Raw genomic sequence first — 23,894 nt, 5'->3', positions numbered from 1 at the left:
GCACAAAAGCAGAGTTCTGACACCCATATACATCCAGTTCATTCATCCAGTGAATCAAGGAAAGGTGAAGGTAGCCTTTCTAGTTCTCCTATAAGACAATGTATCAAGAATATGGGAGCATGGACAGATGGAATCAATTGCCATCAGCTCTCAGTGCCACACAGAGAAGGACCAGTGCCAAGGAGGTCTGAATGACATCACGATTCTGCTTTCTGGACCCCTTGCTTCATTGAGGCTCACTAAGCTTGCTTCTTCCTCATAGTCACTGTGATTTACAAACAAGCACTCAGGCAAATTCAGACCCAATGGGAGAGGAGTCAAGTGTAGGAGGCCTGTAGGCGATCCTGTCAAAACACACCCAGATTGTTGTACCATTGAAAACAACAGCAAAAGTGATGGATGGCCAGGTTCATGCACTGAAAACCTGTCTTCCTATGGTATCTGCAGGGGCTTGGCTCCAGGATCTATACCTCCTTACTGAACTCCAAGGATGCTCAAGCCATTTCTATAAAATGATGTATATTGGCCTATAATCTATACACATCCTCCCATACATTTTAAAGCACCTCTAGATCCTTATACCTAATCAATGCCAATGCCAAAGTTATATTATTTGTTTAGAGAAATATGACAAGAAAAATAGCATACTCATGTTAACTAAATACTTTCACTTCATGGTAAATTAAACATATGGATGCAAAACCAGCTTTATTTTCACTTAGCAGGATGACCCTGCAAACTAATTATCAGGTCGGTGCTTTGTTGCAAAGTAGTTATTATTAACATAGCATTAATGATAGCTTAAGTTTATGTGCATGCAAACACTGTCATCATCTTAAGGAACTTAAATATCTCCCCCTTAATTTGGTGTGTGTGTGTGTGTGTGTGTGTGTGTGTGTGTGTGTGTGTGTGTTATATGCTCATGGATATGTCCTCCCCATACCCTCATCAAAGAAGTGGTATACCTAGTTAGAGTTCAGGATGGTAAATGATGAACAAGGTTGTAGACCCTAAGATTGGGGGGAAGATGTGGATTGAAATCCCAGTTCTACAAACTACCAGCTTTGTGACATAAGGCAAATTACTTATCCTCTGTGAGTCTTGGTTTATGTATTTACAGAGTCTGACAAGCTTACTTTGTGTGGTTGTCCAGAAGATCAAATTAATGTAAATACTTACACTCAGGAAGTAGAAGTAGGCAGACTGGCATGAGGTTAAGGTCAGCCTAGCCTATAGAGTGAAGCCCTGTCTCAGAAAACAAACTGGCTAAATGCTTAGTTAGAACCAGATGTGATAACACACACCTGTAACTGCAGCACTCAGAAGGTATAGGCAGGAAGATTGAGAGTTTGAACCAAACTTGGACTACATAGTAAAATGTCTAAAAAAATAAAAAATAACCAATAACTCTCCAAGTACACATGCATTTAATATTGGTTGAAGGTCAGCTAAATGGGTGGCAGAGGAACAGACATGGAAGGGAGACTTTTCAACATGAACTGTTCGTACTTGGCTTTTCACTACTATTTTCACCCATATTTCTACTGATGTCCTTTTTCAGTTCCAGGACTCACTGCATCTAGGCTTTTTGAATCTTGAGCCATGACAAACATTACAAACCTTGCAACTCTTGGACATCACCCTGAGGACTGTACTCTGCCTCCTGCCACTGGTCTTGCCCATAGCATCCAGAAATATATGTTTAATTGGCTTCTCCTGCCCAGCTATCCTCTCTCCAGATCTGCTGTGTCCACTGGGCAGGGTCCAGATTTCCTTCCTCTCCTTTATTTTTTTTTACCTTCTTAGCTTATGTCTTGTACCAGACTCAGCCAACATAAGTAATACTTCCAGCAATTGGGCACAACTGTCTCCCGCTAGACAGGGATTTGACTTCATAAAAACAGGGCTTGCTTAAAATATTTCTTCCTGCCCTGAAGTGCTTGCTTGTAGTCTTCCTTGAAGATGATAATCTTTCACTTTCTTGTCAGCTCTGCCCAGCAGAACTGTAGGAGAAAAGTGACAGGAGTAAGAAAGGACTAGTGCCAAGATCCCCTGTACATGCCATTCAGAGTTGGGCAGAGATCCTGCTGGGACTATAACCAAAAACTGGAATTTCCACTAACTTCTAGGACTCCAGGAAATCAACTCCCTCTCTGCTGTACTCCAGCTTTGTGATTAAAATTAGCTAGGGTACATAGTGTTCTAAAGGCACCCCTACAAAGACTGAATGCACTAACTACACACTGTATCTTTCTAAGACAAGTTGCAGCCTGTGGTTACTGAAGTGGATTAAGGTGTTAAAAAATAAAACAACTCAAGTGAAACAGCCTTGACTAGACTTTGTTCTCTTTGCTCAATGGACTTTCTAGGTTATTCATCCTAGCATCCAAAAAGGAAGTTAAGGGCTGGAAAAATGGCTCATCAGTTGAGAGTACTTCCTGTGCAAGCATGAGGGTGAGTTTGATCCCCTGGACTTGCATAAACAGCTGGGCATGACCACACATTTCTGTAACCGCAGACTCAAGGACAGCAGAAATCTGAGAAGTGTGTGGGGCTCTGGAAACAGCAAATTCCAGCATCAGTGGCAGACTCTGGCTCAAGTAAGAATAGGCAGAAGAGCGATAGAGGGAACACCTGACACTCCCATCCAGCCACCTCAGACAAGCACACCCCAACACAGACCAGTGTATGGGGTGCCACATGGGCTTATCCATGAGCATATCACACACACACACACACCCCAAGATTAAAAAGGGTTAAGGACTATAAACCTCAGCTTATGATGGACTGCAGATGTAGCTCAGTGGTAGAGTGCTTGCCTAGCCTGTTTTGAGGCCCTGGGTTTGATAACAAGGAGGCAGGGAGAGGAAAGGAAGAAGAGAGACGAGAAGAGAGAGAGAAAGAATCTCTAAGGTATTCTAAAGCCTTTTACTTTACAGGGCTCATACCCTCCTAAGCACCATTACCTTCCACTGAGCTACTGTGCTGGAGGTGACATGTTACTATTAGGGGAGAACCCAGGACACTCATATCCTTTTGGTTGCCCTTGACAATATCAGCAATAAACTAAGGAATTTGTATGTGATACAACTTGCTCATTCATATGATGCTTATAAATGGGCAGGTGGCTGGTAATTGGCCCTAGTGATAGCTGTTCTTACTCTCAAGCATCTATCTTTTATTACTAATATTATCAAGATCATAACAAATATAACTGAAACTAGCAGAGAAGTGTGCTGACCAGGGAATCACTGTTAGTGGGTAACACATCCCCTGACAGGAAATATTTACAATTATAGAAATACAGGCATGCAATGCATAGATACAGATTCTAAAGCATGTGACTTAGATACTTAAACTGGAATTACTCCAAGAATCTAGCCCAACAAAGTTGCTGGAGGGAAAGGAGCTTTGCAAGCATTAGTGAGAATAGACTGCCCTCTGCTGGACACTAGGGGAATCTCCATGATGGCACCAGAGACTAGGCTTTCTAAACCTTCAAGACAGTCAACCCAAACCAAAACAAAGGAACAATGCTGCAACAAATTTAAACTTTGGCACTATTTTTTATACCTATCCAGTAACCACAGACTATGAGAATGCAAACAGAAAAAGGTCCAAAGAAATGGGAAGGGATGAATTTTAAAAATCTTCAAGATGGGAGTTGGGCGTGGTGGCACACGTCTTTAATTCCAGTGACTCAGGAGGGGAGGCAGAAGTAGGAGGATCCCGGAGAGTTTGAGGCCACCCTGAGACTATGGAGTAAATTCTGGGTCAGCCTGGCTCAGAGTGAGACGCTACCTCGAAAAACAAAACAAAAAAAATCTTCAAGACGCTTTTATAAAAGAACTGAAAACCCTTCCTCTACCTGCATACATGTCTTCACGAATATTTCTCTAGCAAGAAAAGAATGGAAACAGCCCATAGGAAGTTCCAAAGAGACTTAGCAATGTACTGTTCATATGGAAATGAGAAAAAAATACCACCAGCTCCTGAGGAGTAGTGATGTCTTCTTGGTGGTTGAGTAAACACTTCAGGCCATTCCTCTGAACATGAGAGTAACCTTTGCTCTCATCTCTGAGCCCATCAGCCTCAGCTCCAAAGAAGCCCAGTCTTCCAACTAGTGGCAAAGCAAGAAGAGAAAGCAGGGACTAAATGTCTTTAAAAGTCGACAAAGCTGGCTCCTTGGTGCGTTTTGAGCAGGAATGAGGGTTTCATACCATACACACCAACTCAACATAGCCACAAGTTTTACCTGAGGAGGCTAAGCACAACCAAGCCATAGACTGAAAGGAAAGAATCTTCGTGAAGGTTGGGACTGATTGCTAAAATTCTCTGCTCAACTAATTAAAGTTCCATAATGGGTCCACATGTTGTCAAAACTGTAATCATTTCCTTTTTTTCTGTTCATGTTACCATTCAATGTACAGGAATGAAAGGTCCAATGGGAAGAGAACTACATGAACTATTAACATCCTTTAGTGTATACTTTGGTGCCATATTAATGAGTGTTTCCTCTCTGTTCCCAGAAAGCATGGCCCTAGAGAGGGTGGGAGACAGAGCAGGGAAGGTTTGATAGGCTGGGGTAAGAATCCAGGGACCACAGAGTTGAGAAACCCATATGGAAGCCTGGGTGACCAGGGTCACAATTAATGCTTAGTTATCTTTAATTTTTGGTGTGATGCATGCCTACTCTTATCAAGAGCAATGGTGTAAATTCTAGCTACATATGAAAACATTATCAAGGCAGCCTTTAAAAAATGGTGAGGGCTAGAGAGATGGCTTAGCAGTTAAGGCACTTGTCTGCAATGCCAAAGGACTTAGGTTCAATTCCCTAAGACCCACTTAAGCCAGATGCACAAGGTGGCTTATGGAGTAAATTTGTACTAGCTGGAGGTCCTGGCACACCCACTCTGTCTCTCTCCCCCCCCCTCTGTCTCTCAATAAATAAATAAAAGAAAGGAAATATTTTAAAAAGTAATTATAATGATGAGGCCAAGTGTGGTGGTACATACCTTTAATACCAGTACTCAGGAGGCAGAGGTAGGAGGATCACTGTGAGTTTGAGGTCACACTGAGACTACATAGTGAATTACAGATCAGCCTGGGCTAGAGTGAGACCCTACCTCCAAAATCAAAACAAAACAAAATAAAAAAAAAATTAATGATGCCTGTGCTCATCTCTCTCTCTCTCTCCCTCTCCCTCTCCCTCTCTCTCTCTCTCTCTCTCTCTCTCTCTCTCTCTCTCTCTCTCCATTACACACACACACACACACACACACACACACACACACAGGACATTTTAGCCAAATGCTGCAGATTACACATTCTTTTCAGCCACACATGGAACATTCTCTAAAATAGATCATATATTAGGACACAAAGCAAATCATAACAAATACAGGAAAATTGAAATAATTCCTTGCATTCTATCTGACCACAGTGGAATCAAACTACAAATCAATAGCAAGAAAAGCTATAGAGCATACACAAAATCATGGAAAATAAATAATACACTACTAAATTATGAATGGGTCAATGAAGAAATCAGAATCTAAGAGGATGCAAATAAATCATATGGAATCCTCCAGTTTCTGACAATGGAACACTCAGGATCCATAGACCGTTGTTAGAAAATTTTCAGTGTCAGGGATGGGATACCTCCAGTGAGTTGTTGGCCAGGGAGGACCCTGATACCCCCAAAATATTATAGGCCATTACCAAGACCCTTGGTTTCCCACCAGGAATAGATGGTAAGACCCTATTGCTGAAGACTCCACATACTTGGGTTACAAGGCCACTGAGAAATCCTGCTGGAACTGAGCTGATAACCTCCTCCATGTAGACCAGCTGACAGGGAGCTGTAAGAAGCCATTCCACATGTAGTTCAATGGGAGAAAGAGATACCACCAGTGAAGATACTCAACAGTGGACACTGAAAGCCTTATAATTGGCCAGCCAGCCCAAATGAGCCAATGGGTGCAATGGTGGCTCATCTGTCATGGTGGAAACCAACTGCCCTCTAATTGGACTGAAGGCCCAATCCATGGGGTGGGGGGATTACATCCCTGATACTGAAAACTTAAAACAGGGGTAGTCATGAGCCCTAGGGGTGTAACATCTGCTGATGTCTGGTAAATGTATATACTATGCTTACCAAACTGCCCAGTAAGCACTTCTCTTAATATTCATACCCTTATATTAATGCTACTCTCATTTTGGGTAGAGAATCTTCTCTTTTCAGATGGCAGTGACCTTGGGATGACTCAGAAGGTATCATAGTGCTGGAAAGAAGTGACTGGAGTAATGAGTAACATCTCATTCACACCTTCCAAGGCTCAGGGTCTATTGTGGAATAGGTGGCAGAAAGAATGTAAGAGCCAAAGGAAGGGTAGGACTCCTTACAATGTGCTCCCTCCAGACATAAAATAGCCTGGATATCCATGGCTTCATAGTGCCTGACACTCCCTACACAAGACCATCATAAGAGGAGGAAAAGATCATGATATCAAAATGAAAGAGAGACTGATTGGGATGGGGAGGGGATATGATGGAGAATGGAATTTCAAAGGGGAAAGTGGGTGGGGAGGGTGTTACCATGGGATATCTTTTATAATCATGGAAAATGTTAATAAAAATTGAGAAAAGAAAAACAGCTCCTTAAGCCAGGCGTGGTGGCACATGCTTTTAATCCCAGCACTTGGGAGGCAGAGGTAAGAGGATCACTCTGAATTCAAGGCCTCTGAGACTACATAGTGAATGCCAGGTCAGCCTGGGCTTTGGTAAAATAAGTTCTTGATAGTTTATAAACTAGTACTGTAAAATATCATAAATTAGCTGGTTTGATAGCTCAGTGATTAAAGGTGCTTGCTTATAAAGCCTGACAATGTGGGTCTGGTTCCCCAATACCCCTGTAGAGCCAGGTGCACAAAGTGTCACTTACATCTGGAATTTGTTTGCCCCAGCAAGAGGCCCTGGTACATCCATTTTTTTCTCTCTCTCTCCCATATTTTCTCTCTGCTTGCAAATGAAAATAAGTTTAAAAAATTAAATATCATAAATTATTATTATTATTTGTTCAAGTTGGATCACAAGGACAAGTCATAAGCTATGAAATACAAAAAGACCACCATGGCCTGGCAAAGAAGCATCACAAGCAGTGGCATGGCTCGTGGAGTCCAGGCCATGTATACGAGTGGCCAGACAGTGCGAGTTTTATCCATAGGGACATTTTAGAAGCAACTGAAGACATAACATCCTTAACACTTGATGGAGTAGGTTGTTTAAAGTAGTTTTGTGTCATTTGACTCTGGAAAACACAAGGATCAGCCTTCCTTTGTGTGAGTAATGATCTATGTTTGCCCTGTTTCTCAAGGGCTGCAAAGAATATTTTCCTTGGATACCCTTTCACTTGGAGGGATTTGGGTCTAAGAGAGATTGAGTCAGGTGCCAAAGTCATCAGTGAATATAGGAATAGCTAAAACTAGGAGTTGAGCACTGTGAAGCTCAGTATTTCCAGGTGTTCCAGATACCTTTTCTGGCTGGGCAAATATCTGACCAGAAGCAGCTTGTGGAGGAAAGGGTTTACTTTAGGCTTACAGATTCCAGGGGAAGCTTCATCATGGTGGAAGAACATGGCTTACTTCATTGTACCTCTACAGTAAAGAGAGAAATAGCCAGAGCTCAAGCCGGAGCTGACTCTGAACACACCTAGTAGGCATGGACTCAAGATCCACTCCCACTAATACCCTCTCCTACTGGGCTCTGTCTGCTGAAGACTAAATAGGAAGCTTAATCAAAAATACCTAAGGTGGCAGGGCATGGTGGCACACACCTTTAATCCAAGGACTTGGGAGGCAGAGGTTGGAGGATTGCTGAAAGTTCGAGTTCAAGGCCACCCTGAGGCTTCATAGTTGATTTCAGGTCAGTCTGGACCAGAGTGAGACCCTACCCTGAAAAGAAACAAAACAAAAAACCTAAGGTGTAAGGCATGGTGGCACATGCCTTTAATCCCGGCACTTTGGAGGCACAGGTAGGAGAATTGCCATGAGTTCGAGGCCAACTTGAGACTACATAGTGAATTCCAGGTCAGCCTGGGCTAGAGTGAGACCCTGCCTCAAAAAAAAAATGTTAAAAATTAAAAAAAATAAAGTTACATTGTTCTCTCCCCTCTCTGTCAAATAAATAAATAAAAATAATATCTTTTTTTAAAAAGGGGGGGAGCTGAAGAGATGGCTTAGCAGTTAAGGCACTTGTCTGCAATGTCAAAGGACCCATGTTTGATTCCCCAGGACCCACGTAAGCCAGATGCACAAGGAACATATGGTTCTGGAGCTCGTTTGCAGTGGCTGAAGGCTCAGAGTGTCCATTCTCTCTCTATGCCTCTTTCCCTCTCTGTGTCAAATAAATACATAAAAATAATTTTTTTAAAAAGTTAAAAAAAAAGAAATTAGAAAGGTCTCAAGTAAATGACTTAATGCTTTACCTTAAAGCCTTGAAAACAGAAGAACAAGGCAAACCAAAAATCAGTAGATGGGGGAAAATAATAAAGAGCAGAAGTTAATGAAATAGAAACAAACAAACAAACAAAAAAAAACAACCAAGGAATCAATGAAACTAAGAGATGGTACTTTGAAAGGATAAACAAGATTGGTAAACTCCTAGCAAATATGACCAAAAGAAAGAATAGAGACACAAATTAATAACATTAGAGACTGGGGACTTCTGGTCAAAATGGCAACTGCCTAACTGCACTGAACCTACCCAGGAAAGAAAGGCAAGGCATTAAGGGTTCACTGGGGAGAGCGTTCTCTAATAGATTGCCAGTGGGAGGACGCAAAGCAGGGAAAAAAAAGGAATCGCTGATTCCCTCACTCACGGTAGCTCACCGTTTCCCCCAACCCCTCCAAGCAGCTGCCATACCCACAGTCCCAGCTTCAGGATACTCCCACACTTGCTGTAGGAAAGGGGACCCAGGCCAGCATAGGTCCACTTGCCTCACTGCACAAGGGCAATCAAACGGCTACAGGGGCAACCGCCATGCTATCCCCACCATGTGTGACCTTGGGCAGGCTCCGTCCACTGGCCTGCTGGAGCTCAGGCCCCATCAGTCCATCTGCCCACCACATGTGCAATGCCAAGCTCCAATTGTGCAAGCTTAGCCTGCTCTGCCCATTTGCCCACTTACTGCTCTGGCTGCCACCCATCCACACACATGAGCTCAGGCCCACTCTACTTGCCCACGCAAGGCCAGGCTCACTCTGCCTGTCCGCCCATGCTAGCTCAGGTACAATCCCCTGCCTGTCTGCTGCACCAGCCACCCGCTGGTGTCCTGTTGCGTGTGATCTCAGACGGCTTCTGTGTCCCAGTGTCCTGCCATGTGCGAGTTTAGGCTGCTTCAGTGCTTGGTGCTTCATTGTCCCTCTGAGTGCATGCTCAGGCTGCTTCAGGGCATCACCGCATGAGAACTCAGGCTACTTTGGTGCCCCAGCCACACAGGAGTTCAGGCTGCTTTGGCATTCTGCCAAGTGAGAGCTCAGACTGCTTCGGCATCTGGTGTCAAGCTGTTTCAGCTTTCTGCTGATTCACCCACCCACGTGTTAGCTCAGGACCACTCCACCCATCTTCTTGCCTGCCAGCTAGCTCAGACCAGCTCCACAAGGAGGCACCACTTCCCCAATCCTACTCTCCCTACCCATACACTGTGATGGGCACATCACAGCACAAAAGAAATCACATGAAAAATCAAATGCAAGAAAATCCAGTAAGATCACCCAGTCCTACAATAAACATCTCTAATCTAAACATAGAAGAGTCATTAGGATCAGAACACCAAAATGAAGCTATAAGCAATGCAACCCTGACCAAGCTACTGGTAGAACTTGCAGAAAAGCAACAAAGGAAAGATAATCGCATGGATGCTACCATCACTAGACTACACCTAATAGACAAGAAAATGGAAGGAGTTCAAAGCCAGTTAAGAGATATGAAGGAGAGTAGAAAAAAATGAAGATCTCAAAAATCAGCTGGCAATGCTAAATGAAGACATAAAGAAATGGAAGAATGAATTCCAAGAAGCATCAAGAAAATCATGTGAAAAGGGAGCTTGACAGAGGGATGGAAACTATACATAGAAAAGTAGTAGAAAATGCAAACCTAATTGAGCAAATCCAAAACTTTCTAGAAGTGCTCAAGAATAGAGTTAGCCATGTGGAGGATAGAAACTCTGATCTGGAAGACAAGACAGAAGAAACAGTTCAAGAGTTCAAAAGTTTCCTAAGTTCAAAAATTTCTGTGAACAGAACATGAGTGAATTGTGGGATACCCTTAACGTCCTAATATCCATATCATGGGAATACCAGAAAGTGAAGAAATTCAGACCAAAGGCATGGAGAACTTATTTGACAAAATAGTTGAAGAAAACTTTCCCATTCTCTCAAAAGAAAGGCCCATCAAGATACAAGAAGCTAATAGAACTCCAAAAAGATTGAACCAAAGGACAAACTCTCCAAGATATATTGTCATTAAGACTCTAAACACAGACACCAGAGAGAAAATCCTAAAAGCAGTTAGGGAACAACAGCACATCACTTTTAATGGTAATCCCATCACAATTTCTTCAGACTTCTCAGTGGAAGCCCTGAAAGCCAGAAGGGCCTGGAATGCAACACTGCAAAGTCTAAGAACCCATGGCTTCCAACCCAAACTACTTTACCCAGGAAAAGTATTCCTCACAATACATTGTGAAAGAAAAACTTTCTATAACAAAACTCAGCTTTACAATTATATGAACACAAAACCAAACCTACAGAGAGTATTTCAGGAAATTTTCCACACAGAAGAATCAAATAATCAACCTCAAATGCCTACAAGAAGCAGATCTAAATAACCAAACTCACAGAAGGCACAAAAAACTTCAAAGTCCATGAAAACACCAAACCACATATTCTAACAAAATATTGCAGGGATCAAAACAAACCTCACAGTCATTACCCTAAATATTAATGGCCTTAATTCACCCATCAAGAGACACAAGCTAACAAGATGGATCAGAAAATTAGACCCCTCAATCTGTTGTCTTCAAGAAACCCATCTCACCACTAAAGACAGACACCTCCTCAGGATGAAAGGGTGGAAAACAATATTCCAAGCAAATGGGAATAAGAAACAAGCAGGTGTAGCTATATTAATATCAGATAAAATAGACTTCAAACCAAAAATAATCAAAAAACACAAAGAAGGTCACTTCCTATTTATCAAGGGAATGATCCATCAAGAGGATATCACAATCATAAATCTGTATCCACCAAACACAGGGATACCACAGTTCATAAAACAAAATCTATTTGACAATAAAACAGAAATAACAACCAACATCATCATAGTTGGGGACTTCAATACACCATTATCAGTAATAGACAGATCATCCAAACAGAAACTCAACAGGGAAGTAAGAGAGCTCAACAAAACCATAGATCACTTAGACCTAACGGACATCTACAGAACATTTCATCCCAAATCCACAGACTACACATTCTCCTCAGCAGCCCATGGAATATTCTCTAAAATAGATCATATCCTGGGTCACAAAGCCTGCCTCCATATATTTAGGAAGACTGACATAATTCCCTATATGATATCAGATCACAATGCTATATGGCTAGTAATTAACAACAAAAGCCCCACCAAGAAACCCATTGGTGCCTGGAAGCTGAACAGCACACTTTTAAACAATAAATGGATAGTGGACAAAATAAAAAATGAAATTGTAAAATTTCTAGAAATGAATGACATTGAGAACACATTGTGCCAAAACTTATGGGACACAATGAAGGCAGTCCTCAGGGGAAAATTCATAGCACTAAATGCCTTCATAACAAAGACAGAGATATCCGAAATCAATAACCACCCACCTAAAGTCACTGGAAAAGCAAGAAAAATCCAACCCAAAAAGCTCCAAAAGGAAAGAAATAATTAAGATCAGAGCAGAAATGAATGAATTGGAAACTAAGAAAACAATTAAGAAAATTGACAAAACAAAGAGCTGGTTCTTTGAAAGAATAAACAAGATTGGCAAATCCCTGGCCAATTTGATCAAGTAAAAAAAAAAAAAAAAAAAAAAAAAAGAGAAAGAGGGAGATGCTTCAAATTAACAAAATTTGAAATAAAAAGGAGAGATCACAATGGACATTAAGTGAAGTTGGGATAATCAGCAGGACTTATTTCAAAAACCTCTACTCTATAAAACTGGATAATATGGAGGAAATGGATAAATTCCTGGACACATACCACTTATCCAAGCTAAACCCAGAGCAGATTAGTCTCCTAAACAAACATATCACACTCACCGAGACTGAAAAAGTAATAAAAAACTTCCCCCAAAAGAAGAGTCCAAGACCAGATGGCTTCTCAGCTGAATTATATCAAACTTCACGTAAGAACTCAAACAAATCTTTCTCAAACTGTGCCACACAACTGGAGAACAAGGAAAGCTCCCCAACTCCTTCTATGAAGCTAATATCACCCTAATTCCAAAATCAGGCAGAGATGCCACAAGAAAAGAAAACTACAAGCTTATTTCCCTGATGAACTTAGATGCAAAGATCCTGAACAAAATCCTCACAAACTGAATCCAACAACACATCAAAAGCATTATCCGCCTTGACCAAGTGAGATTCATCCCAGGAACACAGGGGTGGTTCACCATAGGGAAATCTGTCAATATAATGTACCACATTAACAAGGTTAAACACAAAAACCAAGCCAGGCGTGGTGGCGCACGCCTTTAATCCCAGCATTTGGGAGGCAGAGGTAGGAGGATTGCCGTGAGTTCGAGGACACCCTGAGACTACATAGTGAATTCCAGGTCAGCCTGAGCCAGAGTGAGACCCTGCCTCGAAAAACCAAAAAAAAAAAAAACAACAAAAAAAAACCCACAAAAACCACATGATCATTTCGATAGATGCAAAAAGGCTTTTGACAAAATACAACATCACTTCATGATCAAAACATTGGAGAAAATTGGCATGGTTGGTTTATATCTTAACATAATAAAGGCAATATACAAAGCTCCTAAGGCCCAAATGATACTTAATGGAGAGAGACTGAAGGAATTCCCATTGAGATGAGGAACAAGACAGGGATATCCACTCTCACCTCTGCTCTTCAATATAGTACTAGAAATCCTAGCTCTAGCAATAAGACAGGAGAAAGAAATAAAAGGGATACAATTTGGAAAGGAAGAAGTTAAGTTAGCTCTATTCACTGACAACCTGATTCTATACATAAGAGACCCGAGAGACTCCATCCCAAAACTCTTGAAGGTGATAAACTCCTATAGTAAGGTAGCAGGATACAAAAATCAATGCATAAAAATCAGTAGCCTTTCTATATGCAAATGACAAAAATACAGAGAAAGAAATAAGGGACATGGTCCCATTTTCAATAGCAACAACAACAACAAAATACCTTGGAGTAACGTTAACCAAGGAAGTGAAACATCTATACAGTGAAAACATAAAAACACTCAAAAAAGAAATTGAGGAGGACTTGAAAAAATAGAAAGACCTCCCATTCTCCTTGATAGGCAGAAATAACATTGTGAAGATGGTAATCTTAACAAAGGCAATATACAGATTTAATGCAATTCCAATTAAAATACTAACATTGCTCTTCACAGAGATAGAAAAAAAATGATCTCAAAGTTCATATGGAAAGGCAGAAGGCCTTGGATATCCAAGCATATCCTCAGCAAAGGAAATACCTCTGGAGGCATCACCATACCTGATCTAAAGCTATATTACAAAGCCAAAATAATAAAAACAGAATTATACTGGCATAAAAACAGGAGTATAGACCAATGGAATAGACTTGAGGACCCAGACAACATTGGGTCAAGCAACTATAGCTAATTGATATTTGACAAAGGCCCTCACAATATAGGCTGGAAAAAAAGACATCATCTTCAAATGGTGCTGGACAAACTGGATAACCATATGCAGGAAATTGAAACTTGATCCACACATCTCGCCATGCACAACACTCAAGTCCAAATGGATCAAAGACCTCAATATAAGACCAGAAACTCAGCTACTACTGGAAGAAAATATAAGAGGAACTTTCCATGATATAGCAATGGAAAAAGACTTCCTGAACAAAACCCCAGTAGATCATGATCTTAAATAGTCACTCAACCAATGGGATCACCTGAAGCTGAAGAGTTTCTTCACAGACAAGCATACAATAAGCAAACCCAATAGATTACCCACAGAATGGGAAAAAATATTTGCTGAATATCCAACTAACAGAGACCTAATCTCTAGAATTTACAAAGAACTCAAAAACCTAAACAATAAAAAGTCAAACAACCCACTCACGAAATGGGGCAAACAGGCAGTTCAGAGAGGAAGAAACACAAATGGCAAACATATACTTAAGAAAATGTTCATCATCCCTAATCATCAAAGAGATGAAAATTAAACAATTGTGAGATTCCACCTTATCCCAGTAAGGATAGAAAACGTTAAAAAATCAAATAAAAATAAATGCTGGGGCAAGGATGTGGAGAAATAGGAACCCTCATCCGCTGTTGGTGGGAATGTAAGATGGTACAACTACTTTTGAAAGCAATATGGAGACTACTAAAAAAACTGGCTATAGAGTTAGCAACAGACCCAGTTATTCCCTTACTGGACATGTACCCTAAAACCTTTAAACCTCAATCCAGAGAGATTTGCTCAACCATGTTTATAGCAGCTCAATTCGTAATAGCTAAGAGCTGGAATCAACCCAGGTGTCCATCACTAGAAGAATGGATAACTAAGATGTCGTATATCTACACAATAGAATTCTACACAAAAGTAACACAAAATGACACAATGAAATTTAAAGAAAAGTGGTTGAACTTGAAACTGATCATTTTCAGGGAACTTACCCAATCACAGAAAGATAATCGCCACATAGAGCCAGCAAGCATCTCAAGGACCAAACAATAGGGCAGGAAGCAAGGGAGGGGAAGGAAAGGGAGGGGTTGGGAGACACAAATCTAGACCTAAACAGCAAGGGTACCATAAAATTTTACATCCTAAAAGTCAGACCAAATGGTTAAACCTTCACCAGGCCCGTAGAGGGAACACCTGAGTCACAGGCACTGGAGAGGGTACAATGAAGACTAACCTTGATCTTCTACACCTCCTCTCTCTCTTTCTCTCTTGTCTCTAACACTTTTATAATAGTTATATTTTTCTTCCTTCTCTTAGTGGGCACTGACCTGTAACTCCCAGTGCCAGCAGGTGGCTATCATCCACAACGAGCTTTTTTTTTAAAAAATTTTTTTTGTTTATTTTTATTTATTTGAGAGCGACAGAGAGAAAAAGAGCAAGAGACACAGAGAGAGAGTGGGCGCACCAGGGCTTTCAGCCGTTGCAAATGAACTCCAGACGTGTGTGCCCCCTTGTGCATCTGGCTAATGTGGGTCCTGGGGAATCGAGCCTCGAACCAGGGTCCTTAGGCTTCACAGGCAAGTGCTTAACTGCTAAGCCATCTCTCCATCCCCACAATGACCTTTTGTCAGAGAGACCTACAAGGTTTCCTAAAAGAAAGACAGATTTCTGTCAGAGTACTTGATGACCCACCAAAGGTTAGTGGTAAGACCGTACTGCTGAAGATACCTTATGTGGTTGACATGTAAAATGGAATGGCATGGCTGGAAGCTGGAAGAGAGTCAGTCCCCAGACAGTCAGCGCATCTAGTGCCAGAAGGTGCTACATGGGTGGCTGGAGGAAAATGACCAATATCTGTACAAGCAATTCATGGTCCAACCTACTTAGCAGCGAATAACCTGTTGTGATGCTCACACAAGTGCAATAATGGCACACAGTCATGGTGGGAAACCAACTGCTCTTGATTTGGCTAACTGATCTGCTCAGTGGAACAGGACCCATAGCTGGAGCTGGGAAACAAGTCAGAACCATATCCAAACATGAGCCCGCTCTCCATTATCAAGCTACCACCAATCGTGGGCTACAAAAGGGCCTAGACCTATTAACTTCTCTCTAGAAAAAATAAGGGTTATCCCATTTGTCTGGTGCTAACTTTATTCTCTGTTGGAGAATCTGCTTCTATACAATGAAAACAGACACAGATTCTGAGGAAAGAACCACCCCATCATACCTCAAAAGGGTCCCAGCTGAAACTAAGAATAATTGGCAAAACAAGCAAGGATGCTCTTTTCTTGGTGAACCAGGTACCAACACAAGTGTGAAGGAGATCGACACAGAGAAAAGTCAACTCCTACCAAATCAGATATCCAAAGACACAGAGGCTCCCAACACCTCATCATTGAAGCAGACTCAAAATGAACCCAATATGCCTCAGGAAATTTTGTGGAAAGGGGGCGGAAAGAATGTCAGAGCCACACGTTGGGTCATGATACACAGAGATATTTCTCCTACCCATAACTGTAGGCTAACTCCACAATGCATGACCCATATACCTCAACAAGGAGGGGCCAGAGGGAAGGGGTAGGACATGGATGAGCCTAACAATGGTACCAACTTGACTGTATTCACTGAGTACAAAACTAACTAATAAAATAAAATAAAATAGAAATGAAAAATGCAGCATCACAACAGATACCAGAGAAATTCAAAAAGTCATAGGGACATACTATACAAACATATACTCCATTAAGTATGAAAATCTGAAAGAAATGGATGATTTCCTTGATTTATATGACCTACCTAAATTAAATCAAGGTGAGATTAATCACTTAAATATACCTATAACAAGTATGGAGATCGTAGCAGTGATCAAAAATCTCCCAACTAAAAAAAGTCCAGGTCCAGATGGATTCACTGGGGAATGTTACCAGACCTTCACGGAGGAGCTAATACCATTGCTTCTTAAACTTTTCCATAAAGTACAAAAAGAAGGAATCCTACCAAACTCCTTCTACAAAGCCAGCATCACCCTGATGCCAAAACCAGGCAAAGATAGAACAAAAAAAGAAAATTGCAGACCAATCTCCCTCATGAACATAAATGTAAAATTCTCAACCAAATATTGGCAAACAGAATACATGATTCCATCTCACTCCTGTCAGATTGGCTGCCATCATGAAAACAAATGACCATAAATGCTAGTGAGGATGTGGAAAAAGAGGAACCCTTCTACACTGTTGGTGGGAATGCAATCTAGTCCAGCCATTGTGGAAAACAGTGTGGAGGTTCCTAAGACAGCTAAAAATTGATCTACCATATGACCCAGCTATAGCACTCCTAGGCATATATCCTAAGGACTCTAAGGATTACCTTAGAGATTCTGGCTAAACTATGTTTCTTGCCACTCAATTAACAATCGCCAGAAAATGGAACCAGCCTAGATGTCCCTCAACTAATGAGTGGATAATGAAGATATGGCACATTTATACAATTGAGTTGTACTCAGTGGTAAAGAAAAGTGAAGTTATGAAATTTGCAGGAAAATGGATGGATCTGGAAAGGATTATACTAAGTGAGGTAACCTAGGCCCAGAAAGCCAAACGTTGCATGTTCTGTCTTATATGTGGATCCTAGCTACAGATGATTGGACTTCTGTGTGAGTTGGAAAAAAACTCAGTAGCAAAGACCAGTTCACTGAGATGAACTTCCAGACCAGGCAGAGTTATGAAGGAAGGGATATTTATTGTAGCTTACAGATCCAGGGAAAGTTCCATAAATGGCAGAAGCTGGCCTGCCTTCACAGGACCAAACACATACAGAGAGAGAAGCACAAGCCAAAAGCCACAGAGCACACTTCAGGAACTCCAGCTAGGCACACTTTGCATATCTTTAGAATGAAATCTGAAACCTACCACCACATCTTAAGATCTACCCAGTGGCACTGCCTCCAGCCAGGTGGCTACAGATGCAAACTACAAATAATAAAGAACTGAATATATTTGGGGCCATCTATTCAAACCACCACAATGCTATTATATATATGTAAGTAGAAGAACAGATTAATGGGGGTGAAAAGGCCCAAGTGAGGTCAGGGGAAGAGACTGAGTAAAGGAAAGGTGAAAGGAGGGCTAATCAAAATCTAAGAGGATATAAATAAGTCATATGGAAACCTACTTTTTTGGACAATGGACCACTCAGGAGCCGTAGATTGTTACTAGAAAATTTTCAGTGCCAAGGATTGGATACCTTCCTGTGAATTGTTGGCCAGGTAGTGCCCCCAAAACATTACAGGGCATTGCCGAGGCCCTTTGTTTCCCACCAGGAATAGATGGTAAGACCCTATTGCTGAAGACTCCACATACATGGGCAGCAAGGCCACTGAGAAATCCTGCTGGAACTGAGCTGATAATCTCTTCCATGTAGACCAGCTGACAGAAAACTGGAGGAAGCCATTCTGCATGCAGTTCAATGACAGAAAGAGAAATCAGCAGTGAAGATACTCAACAGTAGACACTTCAAGCCTTATAGTTTGCCAGCCAGGCCAAATGAGCCAATGGGTACAAAAGTGGCACATCTATCATGGTGGAAACCAACTGTCCTCTAATTGGACTGGAGGCCTGCTCCATGGGAGGAAATACATCCCTGATACTGAAAACCGAAAATGGGTAGTCATGAGCTCTAGGCTGCTGTCTGGCTAAATGTATATACTGCGCTTATCTAACTGCCCAGTAAGCACTTCTCTTAATGTTCATACCCATATATTAATGTTACTCTCACTTTTGGTAGTGAACCTTCTCTTTCCAGATGGTAATAACCTTGGAATGACTCAGAACGCATCATGGTGCTGGGAAGAAGTGACAGGGGTGCTCAGCACTGCAATATCTCTATCACACCTTTCAAGGCTCAGGGTCCATTGCGGAAGAGGTGGCAGAAAGAATATAAGAGCCAAAGGAAGGGTAGGACTCTTTACAACATTCTCTTCCAAACACAAAATGGCCTGGATGTCCATGACCTCATAGTGCCTGACACTACCTACACAAGACCATCATAAGAGAAGGAAAAGATCATGACATCAAAATGAATGAGAGACTGATTGAAGGGGGGAGGGGATATGATGGAGAATGGAGATTCAAAGGGGAAAGTGGGGGGAGGGAGCACATTACCATGGGATATTGTTTACAATCATGGAAGATAATAATAATAAAATAGAAAAAGGAAAAAATAAAACAAAAATCTTAAGATGAGTCTAGGACCGAGTTGGGATGAAGTATCCCAACTGTGGAAATGACAACAATGTGCCCTCAGAATATATTCTCTTTTAAGCACAATGTTCAAAACTTAATTCTTACTGTGCCTGCTTTATCCAAAGGAGAAATAAAAGTAACTTTTACTGAGTTTAATCAAAGGCTTCTTCCTCAAGTTCTCACAAGGATAAACATTCTGGGCTATTTGGCTTAATTTTAAATCTTCACTGGAAATTGGAAATAGGTATCTATTTCCATTTTCCAGTGAAGATTTAAAAGCTGAATGCAAAAGAAAAAAGAACCTTAAGCTATGTGTAGTGGCACATGCATTTTACTCTCAGCACTTGGGAGGCTGAGGTAGGAGGATTACAGTGAGTTCATGGCTGGCTTGGTATAGGAGGAGTCCCTGCCTCAAAAATGAAAACTAAAAAGTAGCTGGGCATGGTGGCACACACCTTTAATCCTAGCACTCACGAGGCAGAGGTAGGAGGATCATTGTGAGCTCAAGGCCAGCCGGGAATTACACAGTGAATGCCAGGTCAGCCTAGAATGAGACCCTATGTCAAAAAACAAAAGCAAACAAACAAAGAAATAATAAAAAGTAGCCTTAAGAAGAGGGAAATCATGCCTAGCGTGATGGCGCACACCTTTAATCCTGACACTCAGGAGGCAGACGTAGGAAGATCCCTGTGAGTTTGAGGCCACCCTGAGACTACATAGTGAGATCAGCCTTGTCTAGAATGAAACTCTACCTTGAAAAAAAAAAAAAGGGATGGGGAAATCAGAGGCTGGAGAGATGGCTTAGCAGTTAAAGTGCTTGTTTGCAAAGCCTAAGGACCCAGATTCGATTCCCCAGGACCCTCATAAGCCAAATGTACAAGGTGGTGCATGTGGCTGGAGTTTGTTTGCAGTGGCTAGAGGCCCTGGTGTGCCTGTTATCTCTCTCTCTCAAATAAAATTTTTTTTTTTTTTGAGGCAGGCTTTCACTCTAGTTCAGGCTGACCTGGAATGCACTATGTAGTCTCAGGGTGGCCTTGAACTCACAGGATGCTCCTCCTACCTCTGCCTTCTGAGTGCTGGGATTAAAGGCACGCACCACTACACCCAGCTCAAACAAATAATTTTTTTACAAAAAGAAGAAGAAAAATCAAATTTTTATTTCATGTTTTCTTTCACAGAAAATACAGGAAACAGGTAATGTAAACACTGACATGTGACAAAGTACAAGGGTCAGAAAGATAGGCAAGTGGGACAAAACTGTTTCGGCTCAGCACCTCCTCCTGACTTCACCTGCATCAGGAATCACCGTCACACAATGAGAAGATTAAAGGCAACATTCACATTTCTGGATATTCCAGCAAGCCTCTGCAACCAGCAATGCTACAAGGAAGTCTTCATCTATCTGCTATAAAAATACTGAAGCTGAGCACATGCTCACTTTCCATCACTAAAGGCATTGAATGTAGGAGCATGGAGAAGAGCCCACACACAAGCTTTATTGCATCTACAGAGGCAAAAATTTAATTGTGCCTCTTTTCCCTCTTTAAGGAAAATAACCAAATTAAAAGCCAAAATACCTGGTACTGGCCAGTTGACTATGCAACCACAGTGAGTATTAACTCAATAAATCTCAAGAAATGGACAATATAATTAAGGATTGCCACTGATGAATGGGAACCCATCTCTTGCATCACTCCAGACCAAGAATGATGACCTAAATAAATTGTTGGGGTCAAGGACCACCTTGATTTCAAACACAGTCTGCTGGTAAGCTTATCCTCAGTAATAAAGAATACAGGCTATAATTTTCTGTGATTATCCCAAGAGATTAAAATGACATGTCTTGTTTATTTTATCAGATGACACCAGGTTAAGAGGAACACTTGATAGCAGATGCCTGACACACAGGCTGGTTCAGTCATGGTACTCAGGGTCACAAGGCTTAGATTGAGACAAAGTTGCTTCAGAGCTACAGATCAGAGAATCCTAGATTTTCCAGTGTCTGCACTCCCAAATTTAGCCCACAACCAAAGACCACTGTGAATAATCTATAGTGCTCAGTCTTCAATACCCAACAATCTATAAATGCCCTAGATGGTTTACCCTTGTAGTAAGCAGTAGCTTATGCTGAAGACAGATTCTTGGAAAAGAAATGCTACTCAGCAAAGTATCTTAAAATTTATTTTCCCAAACAAAGCCAACCTCCCTGTATTGCTTTGAGACAGAGATTTTTCAATGTCTTTAGAAAATATCACATGAATACTTTCTCAGTTGCAACCATCCACCTAGTAACCCCTACCTATGGTACTTGGCACAGTGTTCTGAAGTTTATTGTGCTCTCACTAAATATATATAATGAAGAAAACCACAAAGAGGTTTTCAAAGAGACAAGAAGATATTCCCAAGGAATCCCTGTACCAATTCAGTCTTTTGCTATATCATAACTAAGATCTTGGACATTACTAATTTTTTTCAAGCACAAAATATGATAAAATAGGTTAGTAGAGTACCACTTTCTAGAGGTCAGCTGTGCATGCTAGGAATCGCACTCAATGCCTCCAGCATGCTAAACATGCACTGAGCTACACTCCCAGCCCTGCCTTACTCTGATGAGAAAAATTCCATTGAACTCCACTACCGGACCTTTTGTTTATCCCTCCAGAAAGGAGAGTGCCTTGGCCTCTATGAAAGTGCCTATTATGCAAGTAAGGCAAGTTGCTTCACCCACAGTTCTGTCCTAACAAGATCACAGTTCCACTATTTGCTCTGGGAAACAGTAATTGATATTGAGAATTAAACGCCCGAGATCTTTTAAGCAAGAAGGACTCCAGTCTATCTGTCCTTATCATTCTATGCTGGCTAGACCTGTTACCTTTCTTTCCTCTGCTTCAACTTTCACTTAGATATTCCTTTAGAGAGGACCCTAAAGAGGAAATTTCTTATATTATTAGCATTTCTTCTCTTATCTCTTCTACTTTCTTGGGATTAGATCCTTTTGGAAAGGCCTTTTCTTTAGAAAAGAAAAATGAAACATGGAAATTCTGAAAAAGAGGTATCCTATTTGCAAACACTAAAATCAGTTACCCTTAAGGAAATAAGGCACCTACAATGTGACCCAGATAGACAACAGCAGTACTCACAGCAGATCCCAAATGCCTGCGAAGTAACATGACTTCCAAAGCAAAGCAAGCAGGATGTTTCTGCTGCAAGCCTCGCTGTATCACAAACCATGGCTGTGAGAGGCTGGCGACAAAGGCAGGTTGCAGGCTCTGAAGAACTCAAAGAAATATATACACAGAGTTCTTCCTTAAGATAGAAAGTTACAATATCAGTCAGGACTCTGGTCAACCTCCCCATCCTTTCAAGAAGTGTTTTATAACTGAGTGAGGAAGCATGGAAGAGCACTCAAGTGTGAGCACTTATGCATCCTAGGTTCTAGTGCCATGCTTACCCTCTGTGTGACCCTGAGAAAGTCACTTTACCTCTTCCTCTTTGGTTGGTTTCCTCTTCTGTAAAATGGGGATAAAACCATCTGCCTAGTCAACCTCACACTGTGAGTGTAAGGGTCAAATGACATGTAAACCGTGTAAACCGTGAAATACTGCATGGGAAGGTAAAGAAATAGTATAGGCTTCTTACATGGTTACTGGGTCACTGTCATTACCTATTTGACTAGAAGTAACCCATGCAGGATGTGCAACAGCATGGAAAAATAGATGCTATAAATATATATACACTGGTCCTTTCCACTAGAGATTTTTTGAAAAGGAAATGCTTAACTTCCTCAAGAATGTATTAGTTAAAATGTGATACCATCCAAATCTCACTGACAGAATTTCCTCAAGAACATCTTAAGTAGTTACAGTCTACTGAGAGCACAATTTAAGGTATAGCAGGCTAAAACTTTTTTTTAATCTTAACACCCACCCCCACAAAGCAGGTCAGGATGGTGGTAAAGAAAAGAAAATGAAAATCCAAAGCATCATAAATAATAAAACCAGGCCACAGTTCCTTTTTCCTGAGATAGCTCCAGGACAGGGTCCTGGTCCTGTGAAGTGCTTGGTAGACGCTTAGCCTTGATGGAGGTGAAAAGGAAGTGGTTGGCAATCAGGCCGTGCTTGCTTCAGCAATAGCATTTGAACAAGAAGGTCTGCTAGGAGCTGCCAAACAGCTTTGGTGGAGAAGCCCATATGGCCTAAGGGAGGCTTGCTAGTTCTCAGATGCCAGGCCAGTGTGTGAAGAACAGCTTAACACAGCCATCCAGTCCAGGGACTTTCAATTCCTCCTGTAAGTTGGTTCTGCTCTTCTCCGGTCTAGTAAATAGTTAAACAGAAGAAAAACAATGAGAAGTAGAGCAATTGGTCTACTCATGCCTTAGACCCTTTCTTGTCTATCTGTAAAAAGTTTACATGCAGAACAGAGGCACAGGCAAGATGTGAATTTAATTAGACTGAAACAAACTCACTAGACCTGGAATCCAGTATTCTTTTTTTTGTTTGTTTGTTTTTTATTTATTTATTTATTTGAGAGCGACAGACACAGAGAGAAAGACAGATAGAGGGAGAGAGAGAGAATGGGCGCGCCAGGGCTTCCAGCCTCTGCAAACAAACTCCAGACGCGTGCGCCCCCTTGTGCATCTGGCTAACGTGGGTCCTGGGGAATCGAGCCTCGAACCAGGGTCTTTAAGCTTCACAGGCAAGCACTTAACCAC

The 23,894-nt window shown here is 41.4% G+C and overlaps 1 protein-coding gene across 2 annotated transcripts in view; it reads right to left on the bottom strand.

Moving 5' to 3' along the window:
• Window positions 1–20,320: 20,320 nt before the first annotated feature.
• Alg9 (ALG9 alpha-1,2-mannosyltransferase) overlaps window positions 20,321–23,894 on the bottom strand; it is a 158,859-nt gene continuing 155,285 nt past the window's right edge. For both annotated transcript variants that reach the window (XM_045146564.1, XM_045146565.1), the window contains exon 16: window positions 20,321–23,496. In XM_045146564.1, coding sequence (XP_045002499.1) covers window positions 23,459–23,496 — 38 coding nt within the window. In that variant the 3' untranslated portion in view covers window positions 20,321–23,458. The remainder of the gene's footprint in view (window positions 23,497–23,894) is intronic.

The sequence above is a fragment of the Jaculus jaculus genome, chromosome 3 (assembly GCF_020740685.1).
Source record: "Jaculus jaculus isolate mJacJac1 chromosome 3, mJacJac1.mat.Y.cur, whole genome shotgun sequence".
In the NCBI taxonomy this organism is placed as follows: Eukaryota; Metazoa; Chordata; class Mammalia; order Rodentia; family Dipodidae; genus Jaculus; species Jaculus jaculus.
This window is presented reverse-complemented; position numbering and strand designations above follow the sequence as displayed.